The 16,842-nt window shown below is 42.6% G+C and overlaps 1 protein-coding gene across 2 annotated transcripts in view; it reads right to left on the minus strand.

The window, feature by feature from the left end:
• Nucleotides 1-8,954: 8,954 nt before the first annotated feature.
• Nucleotides 8,955-16,842, minus strand: part of LARP4B (La ribonucleoprotein 4B) — a 57,225-nt gene continuing 49,337 nt past the window's right edge. For both annotated transcript variants that reach the window (XM_035564318.2, XM_035564321.2), the window contains exons 15-17: nucleotides 14,518-14,642; nucleotides 13,368-13,479; nucleotides 8,955-12,863 (exon numbers count right to left, since the gene is read on the minus strand). In XM_035564318.2, the coding sequence (XP_035420211.1) occupies nucleotides 12,582-12,863; nucleotides 13,368-13,479; nucleotides 14,518-14,642 (519 nt within the window). In that variant the 3' untranslated portion in view covers nucleotides 8,955-12,581. The remainder of the gene's footprint in view (nucleotides 12,864-13,367; nucleotides 13,480-14,517; nucleotides 14,643-16,842) is intronic.

Below are 16,842 nucleotides of genomic sequence, written 5' to 3' on the forward strand. Positions count from 1 at the left end.
TAACTCAGCCTAGGGGGCTCCTAGGAGGAGCTCAGATCTTTCTGAGGAGGGGGAGTGAGAGGGCAGCTTGGTGGGTACATGGCAGCCAGCCAAAGCCAACCCATCATATCTCCCTCGGAGTAAAGGGCACGAGACGTGACATTAAAAACACAGCATCACAGAGTGGTTGAGGTTGGAAGGGACCTCTGGAGATAATCTGGTCTAACCCCCCTGCCATGCAGGGTCACCCAGAGCACATTGCACAGGATCACATCCGTCAGGGTTTGAACATCTCCAGAGGAGACTCCACAACCTCTCTGGGCAACCTGTGCCAGTGCTCTGTCACCCTCATAGTAAAGAAATATTTTCTCAACACAGCTCATGCGAGTATTAACTTTCTTTGTATTTGTGCAAACAGTCTTTCAGTCAAAATTGGTTCTTTCTTCTTAAAATATGGTTAAAGCCTTCACAACACAGACTTGGTCTCTTCCACAATAGGCGATGTGGAACATGGTGTTCATTAAGATGTCTGTGCATGAGAACATACCGCAGGTTTCTCTCTAAAGTGCCTTTAAATGACTTTTTGCATTGTGAACTACAAATGGCTTTGGCATCTCTCTGAGTGGAAGCTGACATCTTGTGGATAGTTCACTTCAGGCCTCCCGTGGAGAAGTACATTGAGAAGCAACACTGGGAGCGGGTGGGAGCTGGCGGGGCTGCCAGGCTGCCACAAGATTTATGTCCAAGAAAATTTGTGTAATTGGAAATCTCTTAAATATTGTAACATATAAAAAAGAATTCTGTGAATATTTTCCTACAGATTTCTTGCTGAGGAAAAAACAGACTGCTCATGGTCAGAATCGACAGTGACAATTTAATATTTAATCAGTATACTCCAAAGAGCAGGAAAATGTGCTAGCTCTGGCCAGTCCGATTTATTTATTTTTTCTTTAAATGGATGGACTTCAAAGTGGAGTGGTTGAGAGGCAGTTACTTTAGCAACACTGGTGGCTATTTCTTTTGAAAGACACTCTCCTAAAAGAGTAATGCTTTCTCTACAGACCTCTGGGCTTAGAGTTGCCACCAGGGAAGAGACAACGCGCAGTAATTGACCCCATGCGCGCTCTTTGTCTCTGTCAACGAGGAGCTCACCCGAGTTAGCTCAGCCCTCCTTCGTGCAGTCCCAGACCACTGCTGAGAGCAAGAAGCAGCCGAGGCGTCCAGATAATTCCTTTTTGAACAGCACCTGAGCCACATCCAAATGACTAAGTTCAGATAAATTGAGTCATCAGATGCCCACTTAAGACAAATTAGTTTAGAATGGCTACACTGCATTTGTCAACGGTTTAATGCACTAGAAGTGTATTTACAAGACAGGGCTAATTTTCTAGTCCTTGAAGAAGAACACTTCAAGAAAGCAAATTCATCTAGCAAAGTATTCTCAGATGCAGTCAAAAAGGCATTAGTAGCATTAGTTTACTATGATACATCCTTGGCTAAAAGTCACTCCTAAGGCTGAAGAGATACGGTCTTTGGTTTCTACAACACACACTGCTGAAATAAGTGCCAGAACACTGAAGACATCATGAATCATGTTGTACAAGCTCTGTTTCTTCTCTTCTACTGGATTAAATAGCAGTTAAAATGCAAACCATCAGTATTTCCATGTTATTTTTTATAAACAAGATTTTAAAGTTCCAGCAGGGAATGACACTCTTTCCTCCATGTCAGAGAAGCATCTCACTGCAGCCAGCTCTGTCTGGGATGGACATTCACCAAAACGCACCCCTTTCTGCCAAGGGCAGGGCCAGCAGGTCAGCACGAGCAGCCAGCCCATCCGACCACCCTCTAGTGCTGGCCACGCTTGTTGCCAGCACACAGGGGTGTACAGTGCCTCGAAGCCCTTGTAGCAGGAAAAAAATGCTAATTCTTCAGGACTTTCTTCAGTGTTTCACTGTCTGTCCTTCACTAGATTGCTTGGGAAGGTAGTTTCCATCACAGAAACAAAATAAACATCCTAAATATCCTGTTTGACATGGATGGAGCAAGAACAAGGCAATAGACCAGTCATTTCCTGAAGTTCCTCCTAAACTTGTTTTTTTTCCTATGACACTGAGATGGCAATCCATGCTTTCAGACGTTTAAGCCACTAGGCACAAGAAAATCAATAAGCCCTCATCAACTGTGCAGAGAGGTGATCAGGGCTGTAAGCAGTCACCATGCCTCACTCGTGACACTGTACACCATTACATGATCTCTTGAAAGGAGTGGGCCTAAAGACTTTAAATCTGCAGTTATGCAAAAACAAGGGACATCTAGAATTACCATCCGCACGGAAAAGGGCTTTGCATGGAAAGTAGACTGCAACAAGAGTACTGGCTCCAGGTTTGGGCCCACAGTGAAAGAAAAACATCTACAAATGAGCCAGTTCAGAAGAGGTCAACGAGGAGGTTGGGGCTGGAGCGCTTGCTTTGTGTGGAGATGCTGAGGGAGCCTGGTCAGGCTGGAGAGGGGATGGCTTCAGGGAAACCTAACCACAGCCCTGGGCACCTACAGGGAGTCATCAAGGAAACAGAGCTGGGCTCAGTACAGCAGTGCTGAGGGAGGATGAGAGGGAAACAGGCACAAGGAATTTTTTCCTAAGCTCTTTCCCCACAAGGGCAATCAAATACTGAAGCAGGTTGCCCAAAGAGTTTGTGCAGCCTCTATCCTCAGATGGTTTTCAAGAGCCAACTGCTTAAAACCATGAGAAACCTCATCCAATCCTGCTTTGAGCAAGATGTTGGACCAAAGACCTCACGAGATCCCTTGAGACCAGAATTATTCTATGATTCTACTGCTTTTATTTAATCTGAATTTGGGAAAAGATTTCATAGCAAATCCAAAAACACATGACTTGCAGCCACTTCCAAACAAAGACCGTCAATTAACTGTTATTCAGGCCAACAAAAAGTTTGCCATGTATTTTAATATTAATAAAGTATATCAGCTGCTTTTGTGGATGCAATTGAATTCATGGATGAAGATGTCCAGTCACAGGTGTCTATACAAGCTGTGTATCAGAGTCTTTGTGTTTCAGTGGAGCCTGAACAGCTACTCAGGCTGTTCAAGATGCAGGATCAAACTTCAGCTGATCAAGATGCAGATGAAACGGCTCTCCAGATGCATTGCCTATTGATCCAATCTCCATGGACTAAGTAGTCAATTAAATTTATGTACATCTGCAAGCTGAGTCCCAACCATTGCCTAGCAGTTTATAACTTAATTTCTGCATATTATATGCACATTCCTTGCTCTTTTATGCTGTATTAGCAGACAACAGCCTAACACAATCTCCCATTTAACTGCTTACAAGGCAAATCTAGTGTCATTTGCTTGGGAGTTTTTCCCATGCTGAGCTGAGGCCAACTTGGCAGCTGTGCATAAGGGATGGAAGGCCACTAATGAGCAGAGGAAACCAACAGAACTATTCATCCATCTCAGAGAAATGTTGCAGCCACACTTGTCCACAGAGCATGCAACTTGCCTTGCTAAGCCTGCCATTCCCTTCCTGGTACAAAACTCACAATTTCCCCTGCACTCTGCTTTGTTTCTATTTACTGGATGATATTTCTAATTTATTTTTGAACCATTGTTTTGGCTATAGCAGCTGTCACTGGATCTAGCTCCATGAAGTTTGCAGGCACCAGCCAGGTTCTGTTCTGACCTCCCCATCCTCACATCGAACCTTTGGCCACTCCAGCCCTCAGTACCAGGGTTTACCGTGCACAACACTGCTACCGAGGTGCATGAGGGCAGCAAAAAGGATCACAGTGCGCTTCACTGCCATGGAGCAAGGTCCTGACATGCTATGAGAAAGGCAGAAGCCCAGGTGCTGTGGCAATGGTGATGGGCAAGCAGCAGAATGGACCTGCAAGCTGCCTGCACCTTCTCCCAGTGCAAAGGGACACTGACTATTTTGTTAGTTGTTTTGAACATAAACCACTTTTACAGTTTCTCATAGTATCAATCTATCCAGTCTTCTTCAAGAGGAGTTCTTACAGATACGGAATAACGTCAGAAAACATTGAGATATCCCTGGCAATGCTGCCAAGCAGCGGAAGGTGGCTTCACACCAGTGGGTAGCTCAGCACAGCACAGCCATGATCTTGCTCCTCCTCCTCAGAAGGGCAGAGGGAGAAAACACGATGAAAAAAGCTCATGGGTTAGGTAAGGACAGGGAGATCGCACACCTGTTATTGTCACAGGCAAAACAGACTCAGAATAAGGGAGAGTGACGTAATTTATTGCATATCACTAGCAGACCAGAGTAGTGAGAATCAAAAGCAAAATACATCTCCCCCCCAACCCCTCACCCCCACCCTCTTCTCCCTCCTTCCCCCAAGTGGTGCAGGGGAATGGGGGCTGTGGTCAGTCCCTGACGCTTCATCCTCGCCACTCCTTCTCGGTCCCTCTCTGCCCCTGCCCCAACATGGGGTCCCTCCCACGGGATGCCGTCCTTCCCGAACTGAGCCTGCGGGGGCTGCCCACAGGCAGCAGCTCTTCAAGAACTGCTCCCACACGGCTCCGTACCACGGGGTCCATCCCCCAGGAGCAAACTGCTCCAGCACGGGTCCCCCACGGGCGGCAGCTCCCCCGAGGCCCCCTGCTCCTGTGTGGGCTCCTCTCCACAGGCTGCAGCTCTGGCCCGGGGCCTGCTCCTGCGGGGGCTCTCCATGGGCCGCAGCCTCCTCCAGGCCACATCCACCTGCTCCACCGGGGGCTCCTCCACGGGCTGCAGCGTGGAGATCTGCTCCGTGTGGGACCCATGGGCTGCAGGGGGACAGCCTGCTCCACCAGGGGCCTCTCCACAGGCCGCAGGGGAACTTGTGCTGCGTGCCTGGAGCACCTCCTGCCCTCCTGCTGCACTCACCTTGGGGGCTGCGGGGCTGGGTCTCACTCCTCTCTCCCAGCTGCCATTGTGCAGCAGCTTTTTTTCCCTTTCTTAAATCTGCTCTCACAGAGCTGCAACCAACATCACTCATGGCCCAGCTCTGGCCAGCAGCAGGTTCCTTTGCAGCCAGCTGGGGCTGGCTCTGCTCTGACATGGGGCAGCTGCTGGGCTCTGCTCACAGAGGACACTCCTGCAGTCCCCCTACTACCTTCCCAGGCTGGAGCCAGTTTTGGTACCTGTATCTCCTTTTCCATGTCAGAACTAAAAACCAGTCTCAGAGAGCACCTCGTTTGTGTGATTTTTCAGTGTACATTCAACCTGTCACCCAGCTACCACACATCCAATCCAGTGCGGCTACCTTCAGATTTTCTAGGTGGGGATGGAGGTGTGCATCAGTAGGCAGGATGGCAACAATGCTTCCCCAGAGCGGTGGTGTTTAGGTCTATGTGACAAGAGCTAATTCAAACAAAAAGTAAAATACATGAGTTTATTTGAAACAAGATTTGCTGCCAAGGAGGCAGTTGACCGCCAGTCCAAGCAATCTGATCACTGGAGCAAACCGGTCACTTCACAGCCTACTCTCTGTATCAACAGGTCTTGCCAGTACTTCTCCCTTGCCATAGCTTCAAGGAAGGAAGCTGCTCTCAGTACCACCATGAGTCACGTTAGACAAGATGAAGCGAGCATTTGCCAATATGTAGGAAGTAAGGGTTCTGGCAGAAATGAAAATCTTGATTTCCAGACAAGCACCACAAAACCAGAAACAGGTATAAATATTCAAAGACAGAGCGTACTTTTTTTGTATTTATTTTATACATTAGTCTGGGAACTTAGAGCCTAAGAACTGAAATATATCAAGATAATCCTCCTCTGAATGGATTTGCTTTAACACGTGAGGAAAAAAAAAATCCAGCTAACTTTAATGTTTCAAGATGCTGAGCCTACTGCATTTTTGAAAATAGGTGTAATTCCTAGGAGCAGGGATCAACAGTTGTCACCTTCCACAAGCGATGCAGCTCTGAGGAATGACAACACTGAATCTCTAGAAAGGAGGAGAATATACTAAGAGGGTGGGAAATGACTAAAAACCTTACACATCCTATTTCTAAAGGGAAATGATAGAAATCACGTTCCTCCTGGCAGAGGTGTCAGAGGCTGTGTAGGCAAGGCTAGTCACAGCCAAGGCAGACCCCAAGAAGCACCATTTCGGAAACAGGCCTTGTCCCCCAGACAGACCATTCATCAGCCATCTCCAGCCCTGTTCCCAGCACCCGGTGAGTCCTGCTGCCTTCCTGGCTCTCCCATCCCGGCACAGCCCGCAGCTCCCTCCCGTACTGAGGCTGGATGGTGGGAGCTGCAGGCCCCTGAGCCCACTCTGCATGTGAGCCACATGCTCACGTTTTAAGTTGCAGTCAGAGACAAAAAGCAAGAGCAAGAACAGTTTCTCATGTGTGCTGCAAACTACACACCTGCAGTTACTGGAAAATACTCTCAGCCTTGGGAATGAGATGAGAAGTAGGCTAGGCCTGGCGACCCTGATGCACCCATTGTGCCTGGGCTGACATCTCACTGCATGCAGCTCCACTTTTGGAAGACATTTGGGAGACATTTTATTAGGTACCAGTAATTCTGCCTTGGCACGTGGATTTCATAGATCTTTCCAGCTTCAGTGTATTTTACAACATTAAATTTAGCCATTCATCCCTCCTTCCTCAGAGCACCCTTAGCCAGGGTAGATTTACTGCTCTGCAGACAACCGCCTGCCTACAGCAAACAGGATGTAAAGCTATCAAACCGCAGAAGGGCTTCCACCCTGTACGTGCCTAACACGAGTACACAAAACAATTTGCTCTTCAAACTGATGCAAATTTAGGAGAGATTAGGGGGCGTGATTTTGTCTGAGCCTCTCTTGCCCCAGCACACACCCTGCTGTTTTGTGAAAAGCGTACTCCAGGCTGGTGTGGCAAAACAACGCAGACTTCTGATTAAGACTGCCATCATGAAACAGATTTCAGAGTTGACACATTTACAGCGTATATATAATAGCCATTAAGGCTAAGGCAAGAACTATACCCTTTTGTCTCTCTTCTTCTCCCCATTATGAAAACAAGGCTCAAAAATGATCAAGCTACCTTAGTTTAACAAGTTGAGCCGCATTCACTTAATGTAAGGTAACACAACACACACAAGCAAGGCTATGTTTACGCCGAAGCCTTTTGCCCTGAATTTGTCATAAGCTAATTGTACATATTTCCAGTTCGTTTCAGCTGATGTAAAACACCAGCATTGCCAAAAACACCTCACCTTTCTCATCAGGGTGCCGACTGCCCACCCCTGCCCCTTCCTCCATTCTGCCGACTGTATGACAACCTGACACATTCTGGAAAAGTTCTCTCTGCTACTTTTCAGACAGGCGAGCGCGCTGATGACATGAAGGGAATCAACAAGAGGACGACACTGCTAGGCACAGGTAAGCCAGCCTTTCAACAGCAGTAGCATTTCTTGTGCTTATTTAGCATAAGAATTTGGTATTAGCATTCCACCTTCAGCATTAGTATTCCACCCAGAACTGTTGTTTGATCAACTAACGTTGATCATTGAATTACGTGAAAGATGTGTAGTCACGTTTTAAGTTTCATGATGCAACAACTCAGCCACCATGACCAGCTGGCATCAGCGCCCTACCCCGCTGTACAGCTCCTTCTTCCAAACACAGAGGTAAGCGGGTAACATTACTTCCACCAGCTAACTTTTAGTTGAAATCACTTCCCTGACTCAAGCCATTACACCCATAAAAGCCAGGCCATAAAAGCAGGTAGAACAGGAGGTTTCCAGGATTTCGTGAAGTAAAAGCACATTAGAAAGTGTAGAAAAAACATTTTATGACATTTTAAAGAAGCCCCAGGATCAAAATGCAACAAGTTTCTGTGATAGTAAATACTGTCTGGATACTCAATTGCATTTAAATCTTCCCCATTTGCTATTTCTCCTCATGCCCAGTAGGAAAATAAACCGTTTCTTCAGTGTGAACATTGGGGCAGCCATCATCTGTCACTTCATACTGGGGAAAACTCGCACAAAGGGGACACTGCCTAATTCTGTTGCGTGAGCAGATCGATCCCGCATTTCGCCCAAGCAGGGATGGCCCTGAGGAGCTACTTCAGTATTGCGGCCACAACGCTGGTGAGTTTCCGTGCATTTCTATGTGTTAGGTAATAGGGGACTAAGTTCCAACAGTAGAAAAGCACACCCTATTCTGACGTTAAAATTGGTTGTCTTCAACTACTTGTAGTCCACACGAGGACCAAACGTTTAGCTGGCACACCAAGGTTTTCTATCATGCAGAAGCCTGCAGTGCCCAGTATGCCAGGGATGGTATACGCCAACAGTTCAGTGCTGCTCCACTCTGTCGGGCATACAGTCGGGGAAAAAAAAGCAGCACACAGCCTCGCCTGTACAAAAGCTTACAGAACATCCAGCCTGTAAAATAATACTGCAATACTTCCCAAGATGAACACTCAGACATGGAAGTCTTAGGAATTATGTCCATCATTAAGCCTGGTCAAATACAGGTGAATGAGACGCAAACCTAAAAAAGAAAAACTGTTATAAGCATTTCTAAAATAGATGTGCTTAGAGGGGGAAGCTCTTCTTTCCTAAAGAAGGCACAACCACAATAACCTAAAAATAATGCCAGGACACCCCCAGATTCAAGTAACCAAAACCTTAAAATGAATGTTTTGAATAACGTTCTGACTCAATCATAGACTCTGAGGAAAGCACTAATAAAGACAAGAACCCCTTGTGAACAAAGCATCATATCAGCTCTTCCCCCCCGCCCTTTATTCCCACCCTCAAGTTAATCATAGTTAACTAAGAGAGATGTTGCTGCCTCCACCAGCGATGTTATTTGCTGCTGCTGCTGCATAGCCCTACGTGATGGTTACAACAGCTGTGCTGAACAGGAAAGATTTTTTTTTTCCCAAAATTAGAAATAAAGAATTTCCAAAAATGGGAGCAAAAGACAAAAGGTAATAAAATACTGCTGAAGAAAGGTTTAATTAAAAAAATCAGGAATTCAACAGTGCCTAAATCTTTATTTTTCATAACCTACATATTTTTTTTTTTCAAATTAGACAGTTTTACATTTTATGACACAAAAGGAAACTTAAATTACTGATAGTTTACATGTAAGCTTGATTCCAGTCTTAATGGAAGAAGAACAAAAACAAAAACCCTCAAGAAGGCTTCCATATTACACTTCTATTTCATGAATTGGCAGCTGTTAGGTCTCCTTAGAAATCTTCGATTGTCTGCTGCTATTAGTGTAATAGGTTACAAAGCACATAAAAATCCCTAACTGTAGCTAGCTGAAGGAGATACAGAGATAGGTATGCACCATTACAGTCAGCTGTTGCTTGTGATACACTGCACCACGCTCAAACAAGGGCCTTTCTGTGCCAACTGCTGAAGTCTTTAAAAGGATAAAGCAGCAACCGAAGAAAATTGCCACCGTTCATAGGTTTCCACGTGGCAAGTGACAAATGTCGTGGTGGGGGACTGATCCGAAACAAGATCACACAAAGTTTTAAAAGCAACCCTTGTTTTGTTTTTTTAAATTCCTGGAAGAAGACTCTCAGATCCCGTTTTAGCTTGTTTGCAAAATGAAGAGCATCACGACACAATCCCACAAGGTAAAATGCCAATTTTAATTACTGTATCCCTGAACCTTTAACTCAGCTACTGCTTTGGGGAGGTTTTTCATTTTAAAAGCCACATTTTATTATCTCTATGTATCGTAGCAACAGTCTGCATGCAACTTCACAACTCTACTCCGAAAACTCCATTTTGTCATCGAGTGGAAAAAAAATCTCCAAGTAAAATGCAGTAAGGATAAGTTGTACATTACACAGCTATTTGGCGTGTCACCTTTTTTTTTTTCTTTAAAAAAAGCTATAAAAACCACATCAGAGGAAGATTTAAACTTTCGATGCAACAGACTGTTGCTGGGTAAGCAGTAATTACAGTGTATTGACCTAGCACAAATGGCAGCAGAATACATTAGAACAGCACAACACATCCTGCTGGTCTCAATATATTACCTTATGTACCAGTTGAGCATTATGACTAGCTGTACACAGTCGCTGTAAGTAACCACTTGTGATTGTTTGCAGCTGGTAAGCCTTTCACTTTCAGCAGACAAACAAAATGAACCATACAGCTGGCCTAAACCATACACAAATCTAGCTACCACTTTCACTGCCACCGGGGAAAGGATAAGCATGTTAAAATCCAACGACAGAACTAGCTGAGCAGTTTTGGTGATGTTGTCAGAGTCCTATCTCCTCCCACGGCATTCACAAAGTGCGCTTTTTAAACGAGAAAAATCAACGGCTTCCAGCATGCCCTATTTTAACCAATTCTGCAGCATACAACAGGCTGGATTTAGAAGGTCAACTAGTTACCGATAGATGCTTTTAATAGGAAATTTATCAGGAGTTAACTTCTACAGTTACTTTACAGTTCTACGAATCATACTTAGGAAAGCACTGATATTCTTGAAAGCAGACAAATAAGATTCAGTGTATATTTTCTTAGCAGTCTGAAGATTTTTCCAATTAAATTTGATTTTATTAATGACTTAAAATTACAGTTTGACTGCTAAAATTCAATATTTACATTGCAGAAAACTTTGGAATTGGTTAAATCACTTGTTTTTAGAGGGATTTAGGAAAACATTTGAGGGCTTTCAAATAAGACTTTCGTTCCATTTCCCTTTTGCAGTGAAGAGGCAGAGTCAGTTCAGCACACCAGAATAAAATAAGAAAAAGAAAAAACAACAAATTAAAGTAATATTCAAACCACAACATTTAGTTTATCTACATCCAGCTCAACAGCAACATTTATAATATCAATAATTTTTATCAGATTTTTTTCTTTAGGGTACCTTTTTATATGTTCTGATTATTTACAACTGTACAAGCAAAGCACACACTTCCAAGTGCACATATTTAATACAGTATTGACTATTTGCATTTACAGATTTTTCAACAATCTGAAAAAGATCAACTGTTTAAGATCTTTAAGGTATATTACAAAAACTGCTGCTAGTTCCTGTACTACAGTATGTTTACCCAGTAAGACCAGTGACAATAGATACATACTGTAACTGAGTAATTCTGTATTCCACTCTTGCTAACCCTCAATGGGGTCAGACCTCATTAACTCTAAGCTGTCTTGTACAAAAGTTAAGGCAAAGTCATTTTCAAGTTTAAATAAAATTCAAGTCTTTAAATATTGGATGGAAATAATTCTTTAAAAAAATCAGTTGTTTAAATAAACATTTTTGTGGAATAAACTGTACTGTCATAGTCAGCAGGAATGAGTTTAGGCTGAACTTCCTGCAGTTTAAACACTTAAAGAAAAGCTTTAGGCATTTTAAAACAAAAATAATTTATATTCAACTTTATTAGAAACTTGCTAATTTAGTGCATCCTTGTCCTTCAGAAAGCGCATCACTTCTAAAGTAAGTGTGAGAAACCTCATCCCAGAGGTAAATATCAGGGATCTCTTCCTCCACCACACAAAACAAACACCATTATCTCACGTCTCGAAAAATTTAAATCCTTATGCCAATGCTTGTAGTTACAGGAAGACGTCAACACAAGGCTGACTAAGATATGAACTCTTTCAAAGAGCACTTGGGGTAGAGTTTAAAAAAAAAGTCTACACAGAGCACAGGGGTAACCAGAACATACAGCGCTGACTCAGTTAACTCCCTTACAAGCACAGGGAAGCTAAGGTTATCACAAGAAGGCTACAGTGCTTTCTCCTGATAACATCCACTAATAAGCTTCACCACCATAGAAGCTCAAAGACTTAATTCTTTCTATTCACAATGTGCTTTGTATTTGCAAATTATAACATCAGTTTTATTCTGGAGTGAGAAGATGGTTACTTGCTTGCAGTAAGTCAAAAAAGGAAACGTTTTAGAAAGACTGCTATGGTGCTCCATAGGATTCATTCTCTGTGTGCAAAACATCAAAAAAAGATTCGATTTTTAAAAACGCTAGAAACAACTACTCGTTTAACCTAAAAGTGCAAGTTCATTTGCTGACATTTAGTACAGCAGCCCAATAAAAAAAATCTTCAAGGTCACATACTAACTCGTAAAATGTATCTACTTCCTTGCACTCTACACACTAGCTGCCGTTATCAGTCTTTTGGACACTTTAGATATGTACTTGCAGACCAGTTTATTAAAAATATTGCAGCAGCACATTTCTGCTTAACAGTTTAGAAAAAAACTCACTATACAGAGCTTGCACTCACACAGCCACAGAGAGGCTTAATAAAAAGTTGATTTTTTTTTTTAAGACAAATATTTTACATCTTGAAAAAAATAATCACACTAAGCTTCACCTCCAATTAAGCACCAACCTAAAGGTAAGGTTTAGAACAACTATCCAGAAATATCCAGAAAAAATAGAATGTTTGTTCAAGAGGGGAAAAAGTATTTCACAGAAAAATAACTTGCAGGCATTGTTATATGCCTAGTATCACTGCAAGCTCCTAACCAGCAACTCATTCTCAGGTATCTTAGTGGGAACATGGGTTTAATTTGTGGGAAGCAGACCTCTTTTTGAATCCCTCCCAGTTGTTAGTTTCATCACTGAGGAGATTTGGGAGGGGTGTTCTGTTCTTTATTTAAGCGTTTGCCAACAGCTGGAGGGGACGATCTGCGTCCTGACTGTCTCCTCTGGTCTTTGGGTTGTCCAGGATGTGACTTCGCAGGAGGAGGTTCTCTGTTTTTCTCTATTGTTTCTGTGGGCTTTCTTTCTTCTTTCCCACATGCTACAGTGTTTGGCTTCTGTTCTTTCTGGGGTTGCAATGTAGGAGGATCCTTAGTTGTTCTCTGGCAAATTTCTGCATAACTAGGTTTTCGCAGTTCCTGTGAAATCAACAGCAAACAGGACAGCAGAGTTTAAGCATCCTGAGCAAAAATCATTTACTTTAATGAACAAAAAAGGAAAACCTTTAGTCACAAGTGACTGATGTGCTTAAATGCGTATAAGAGTTAGAATATGAAGTTTACAGAAGTGGTACAGAAAACAAGGAGCGAGACAAGGTAAAATGCAGAACACTATTCCAGAACAACGGAATACTGTGACAGAGAAAATACTTCTAATTCAGGTAAACGCTAAAACAGCTGAAAGAGCACGAATACTCCGGTTTAGGTATCAACATACAGATTAATACTTCTACCTCAAGGCAACCACCAAGTAAGACGACAATTCGGGTAGCGCTATCATTCACTGGAAGTTATCTTGAACATTTTTGAACTGTTAATTGCATATCACATGACCAAGCAGCAATGGAGAGCAACAGAAGCGATATTCTGTTAAATACACCAAAGTGAATCATTAAGAGAAAGTGAAGTAGTAAGGGCACTTACTGTGGCAGCCCCGTTGACCTGTACCGATTTGCATGCAGTACTGAGTGTGGAAGAAGAAAGCCTTTCTGTGCTCTGTGTCTCTCTCTGCTGTTTATCCACAACCTTGGAGTCCCTGTAAAGCATCCAGCAGGAAAAAAGTCTCACGAAAACTGAAACATCAGGATAAGTGATTGATCTAATAATGGCTCTGAAACTGAAACTGTGTTTGAGTATGACTGTGAAGTTATAGCTATAATTTGCCTGGCACGCTATGACTAGCATTGCATTTAAAAAACACTATCAAACAAATATTAGTGTGGAATTTGACATGACCTAGTATTTGTGACATTCTGATAGCTTTTGGTAGTCAGTTATCTTACTCCTGTTACTTGAACACCTCCATGTGATTTGCAGGCTCCCTCCAAATGGTCTTACTGAAAACTTTCTTTCTCCTATGAAGACAAACTGAGGGAGTTGGGGTTGTTCAGGGAGACCTTATAGCTACTTTCTAGTACCTAAAGGGGCATACAGGAAAGCTGGGGAGGGACTCGTTATCAGGGGGTGTAGTGACAGGATAGGGGATAATGGCTTTAAACTAAAAGAGGGGAGATTTAAATTAGATATTGGGAAGAAATTCTTCACTCAGAGGGCGGTGAGGCACTGGCACAGGCTGCCCAGAGAAGCTGTGGATGCCCCATCCCTGGAGGTGTTCAAGCCCAGGCTGGATGGGGCTCTGGGCAGCCTGGTCTAGCAGTAGGAGTCCCTGCCCTTGATGGGGGGGTTGGAATTAGATGACCTTTAAGGTCGCTTCCAAGCCAAACTCTTCTATGATTCTTTATTGTATGGACAATGATACTGCCCACAGGATCATGGATTTACTCCCTATGCTTCAAAGCTATCTAAATACAAGACAGTAAAGTACTCAGTAATTTTTTTTTAATACTTGCCAAAGCTAAAATACAACACTAAACTTTTGTCTGTTGAATGACCGTCTGGATCACCATTATGATACTGTTCAGAAATTAAGTTTTATTGCCTTTACTACAAGTACAAAAAATTACTTTCATCAATATTTTAAAAGCTATTTACAGTGTTCCATCTTGCATTCTGATGACAGCAAATGCAAACATGACAGAGTAGAATAATTACAGATGTGTAGTTAAGTTCTTACTCAGAAGACTGGGTTGGCGAAGGAGACCTTTCAAACGTCCTGGGCAATGCAGAAGAGACTGGCAACAATGGCTCCCGAGGAATTCCAGATGGAATAGTGTTTGTACTTGCATCCACATTAAGGTTCTGAAGGAGAAAAAAAGGCACAGAAGGGCAATCATAGTATCCAATTAACATGGTTTACCTGAAAATTAATGCAATCGGGAAACAGTTTGTATGTTGATTTTAAATTGTGGATTAGCTACAGGAAGCTACAGAATTAGCTACATATATTGGAAGGGTCCAATATATGGATTGGAACTTAAGTTTTTTCCTTTACAATTACTTAGAAACACTGACAAATAAATCACATCGAGGTTCTTTTGCAAGGAGTCTGAAGCTTTTTTCCCTGTGGGACATATCTGGATGACAAAATCACTTTTCGACCTTGGAATTTTGCATCCAGTGGTGACAAAGAAGGCTTGGTGTCTCCTTACATACCCATAGCTAGCTTATTAAGACAAAAGTCTCTCAGAGTTATACACTAAAAATCAGCTTCTGCAAAGCTCTAGCTTCTAACTCAGCACCATCCTGATAGCTGGTGCTAAAACCAAAACAACTCTAAAAAATTAAGTTTTTGCAAACTAGGTTATGAGCATCAATTCGAAGTCCCTTTTCTATGCTTACACTGTGATTTGCTATGAAAGAGGCGGCTTCTGCAGCCCTGACAAGATTGTTCTAATGTCAAGTGACATGGTGCTTCCGGATAAGGCCAGATAGATTCGAGATGCACACATGAATTTAAGTTGTCACAAAGTAAGAAGAAAAGTGAAACAAGACTTTCTCTAATTTTAAAAATGTATTTCTAATATTTTAACCATTTCACTTGTTCTAAAAAGTGCTCTTTTTCATACTGCTTCTGACCTGACTGATTCTAGAACCAGAACTGGAAAGAAGGGAGATGTTTAAAAATAAAGGAACAGCTTCTATAGTCGTACTCACTGTAGCAGTACGTGCCTAGTCTTGAAATTGCAAGTTGCTGAGTATTCTGGCCCAAGTTCATTGAAATTCACAGGTACACGGTTAATTGAGAATAACTTCAAGTGAAGCAGGCATGCAAGTGCTGTTGCTAGGCCAAAACTCTCAGCCTCTCATCTGACAGAGCTGCAGCTTCCCAGTTAGAAAACATGGGATGATTAGCTCCTGCCATTCCCCAGAGCTACATCTAAAGTGCAGAAAGACATGATGCCTCTCTAACAATTGCTGGAAATCATAAAACCTAAGTCCGCTTAGCTTCTTTACAAGGGTCTTGCTGATCTATAAAACAAGAGCACTACTGCATAAATCTAATTCAGCACTACGTAACTCTATGTCACGCAACAAAAAATTGCTGAGATTAAGATGAAAAGTAGCCTGTATAAACTGGCAAGATTCCAATGTTAACCTTACTAGCAGAACACAATTGCTCTTTGAAGCCAGTTACTGCTATCTTATTCATTATTCACGCCAACATGGAAAGAGTGCAGTTCCTCTCTTGCACACAATGGTACAGACATTAACTCATGGAACCCAGAAAAATAAAAATAGGAAATCAAAGGAAACTTAAAACGTGACAGTGCATTGTACCTGCACGGTATCACAAACCATCAGTGCCTCTACAGGGGAGAAGTGCAAATTCATTACGTTAAGTACACTGCAAAGCAAGTACTGGATTTGCAACAGGAGGAGCAATGCGTTTTAAATCGTAGCAGTGATAGTGACTGCTGAAATTACATTTAAAACATGAAATATGATAGCTAAAACCACTCTAGAAATAATACAGGTAAAATACAAATACACAGATTGCCAAGAACAGATCGCAATCTAGATTACTGGCACACATTAAAGACTGCTCTTGTCATGGCACTGTTCTGCACATTCCTTCTAAGCACAGCCCTGGAACGTAGCTGTCTCTTGTCTACATATGCAGGAGACAAAATAAATACCGTGTCTGTGTAATTTCGTTTGGATGGGGACTGCCCCGCTACCACTACTTTCCTTTACCAACCTGTATCCTAACAACCTCTGATACCTGGGCAACAAGAAAACACATCTGCAACAGTCCAGGTTCTAGAGGAAAAAATCAAAAGATTTTGGCATTCATTGGGTTGCTTTGCACTGTTATATCCAGCAGTTAGCTTCTTCATTTAGAAGTCAGCCCCTGGATATAGCAGTGCAAAGCTAGAAAAACACAAATTAACATTAGAGCTAGCAAAAATTTTAAATGATACAAACTTCCATAGCCTGGGCTGTTCAGTAGTGCACAGGGTGTATCACTCTTGATAGAGAACATACTGTCACTCACAGT

The sequence above is a fragment of the Cygnus atratus genome, chromosome 2 (assembly GCF_013377495.2).
Source record: "Cygnus atratus isolate AKBS03 ecotype Queensland, Australia chromosome 2, CAtr_DNAZoo_HiC_assembly, whole genome shotgun sequence".
Taxonomy (NCBI): domain Eukaryota; kingdom Metazoa; phylum Chordata; class Aves; order Anseriformes; family Anatidae; genus Cygnus; species Cygnus atratus.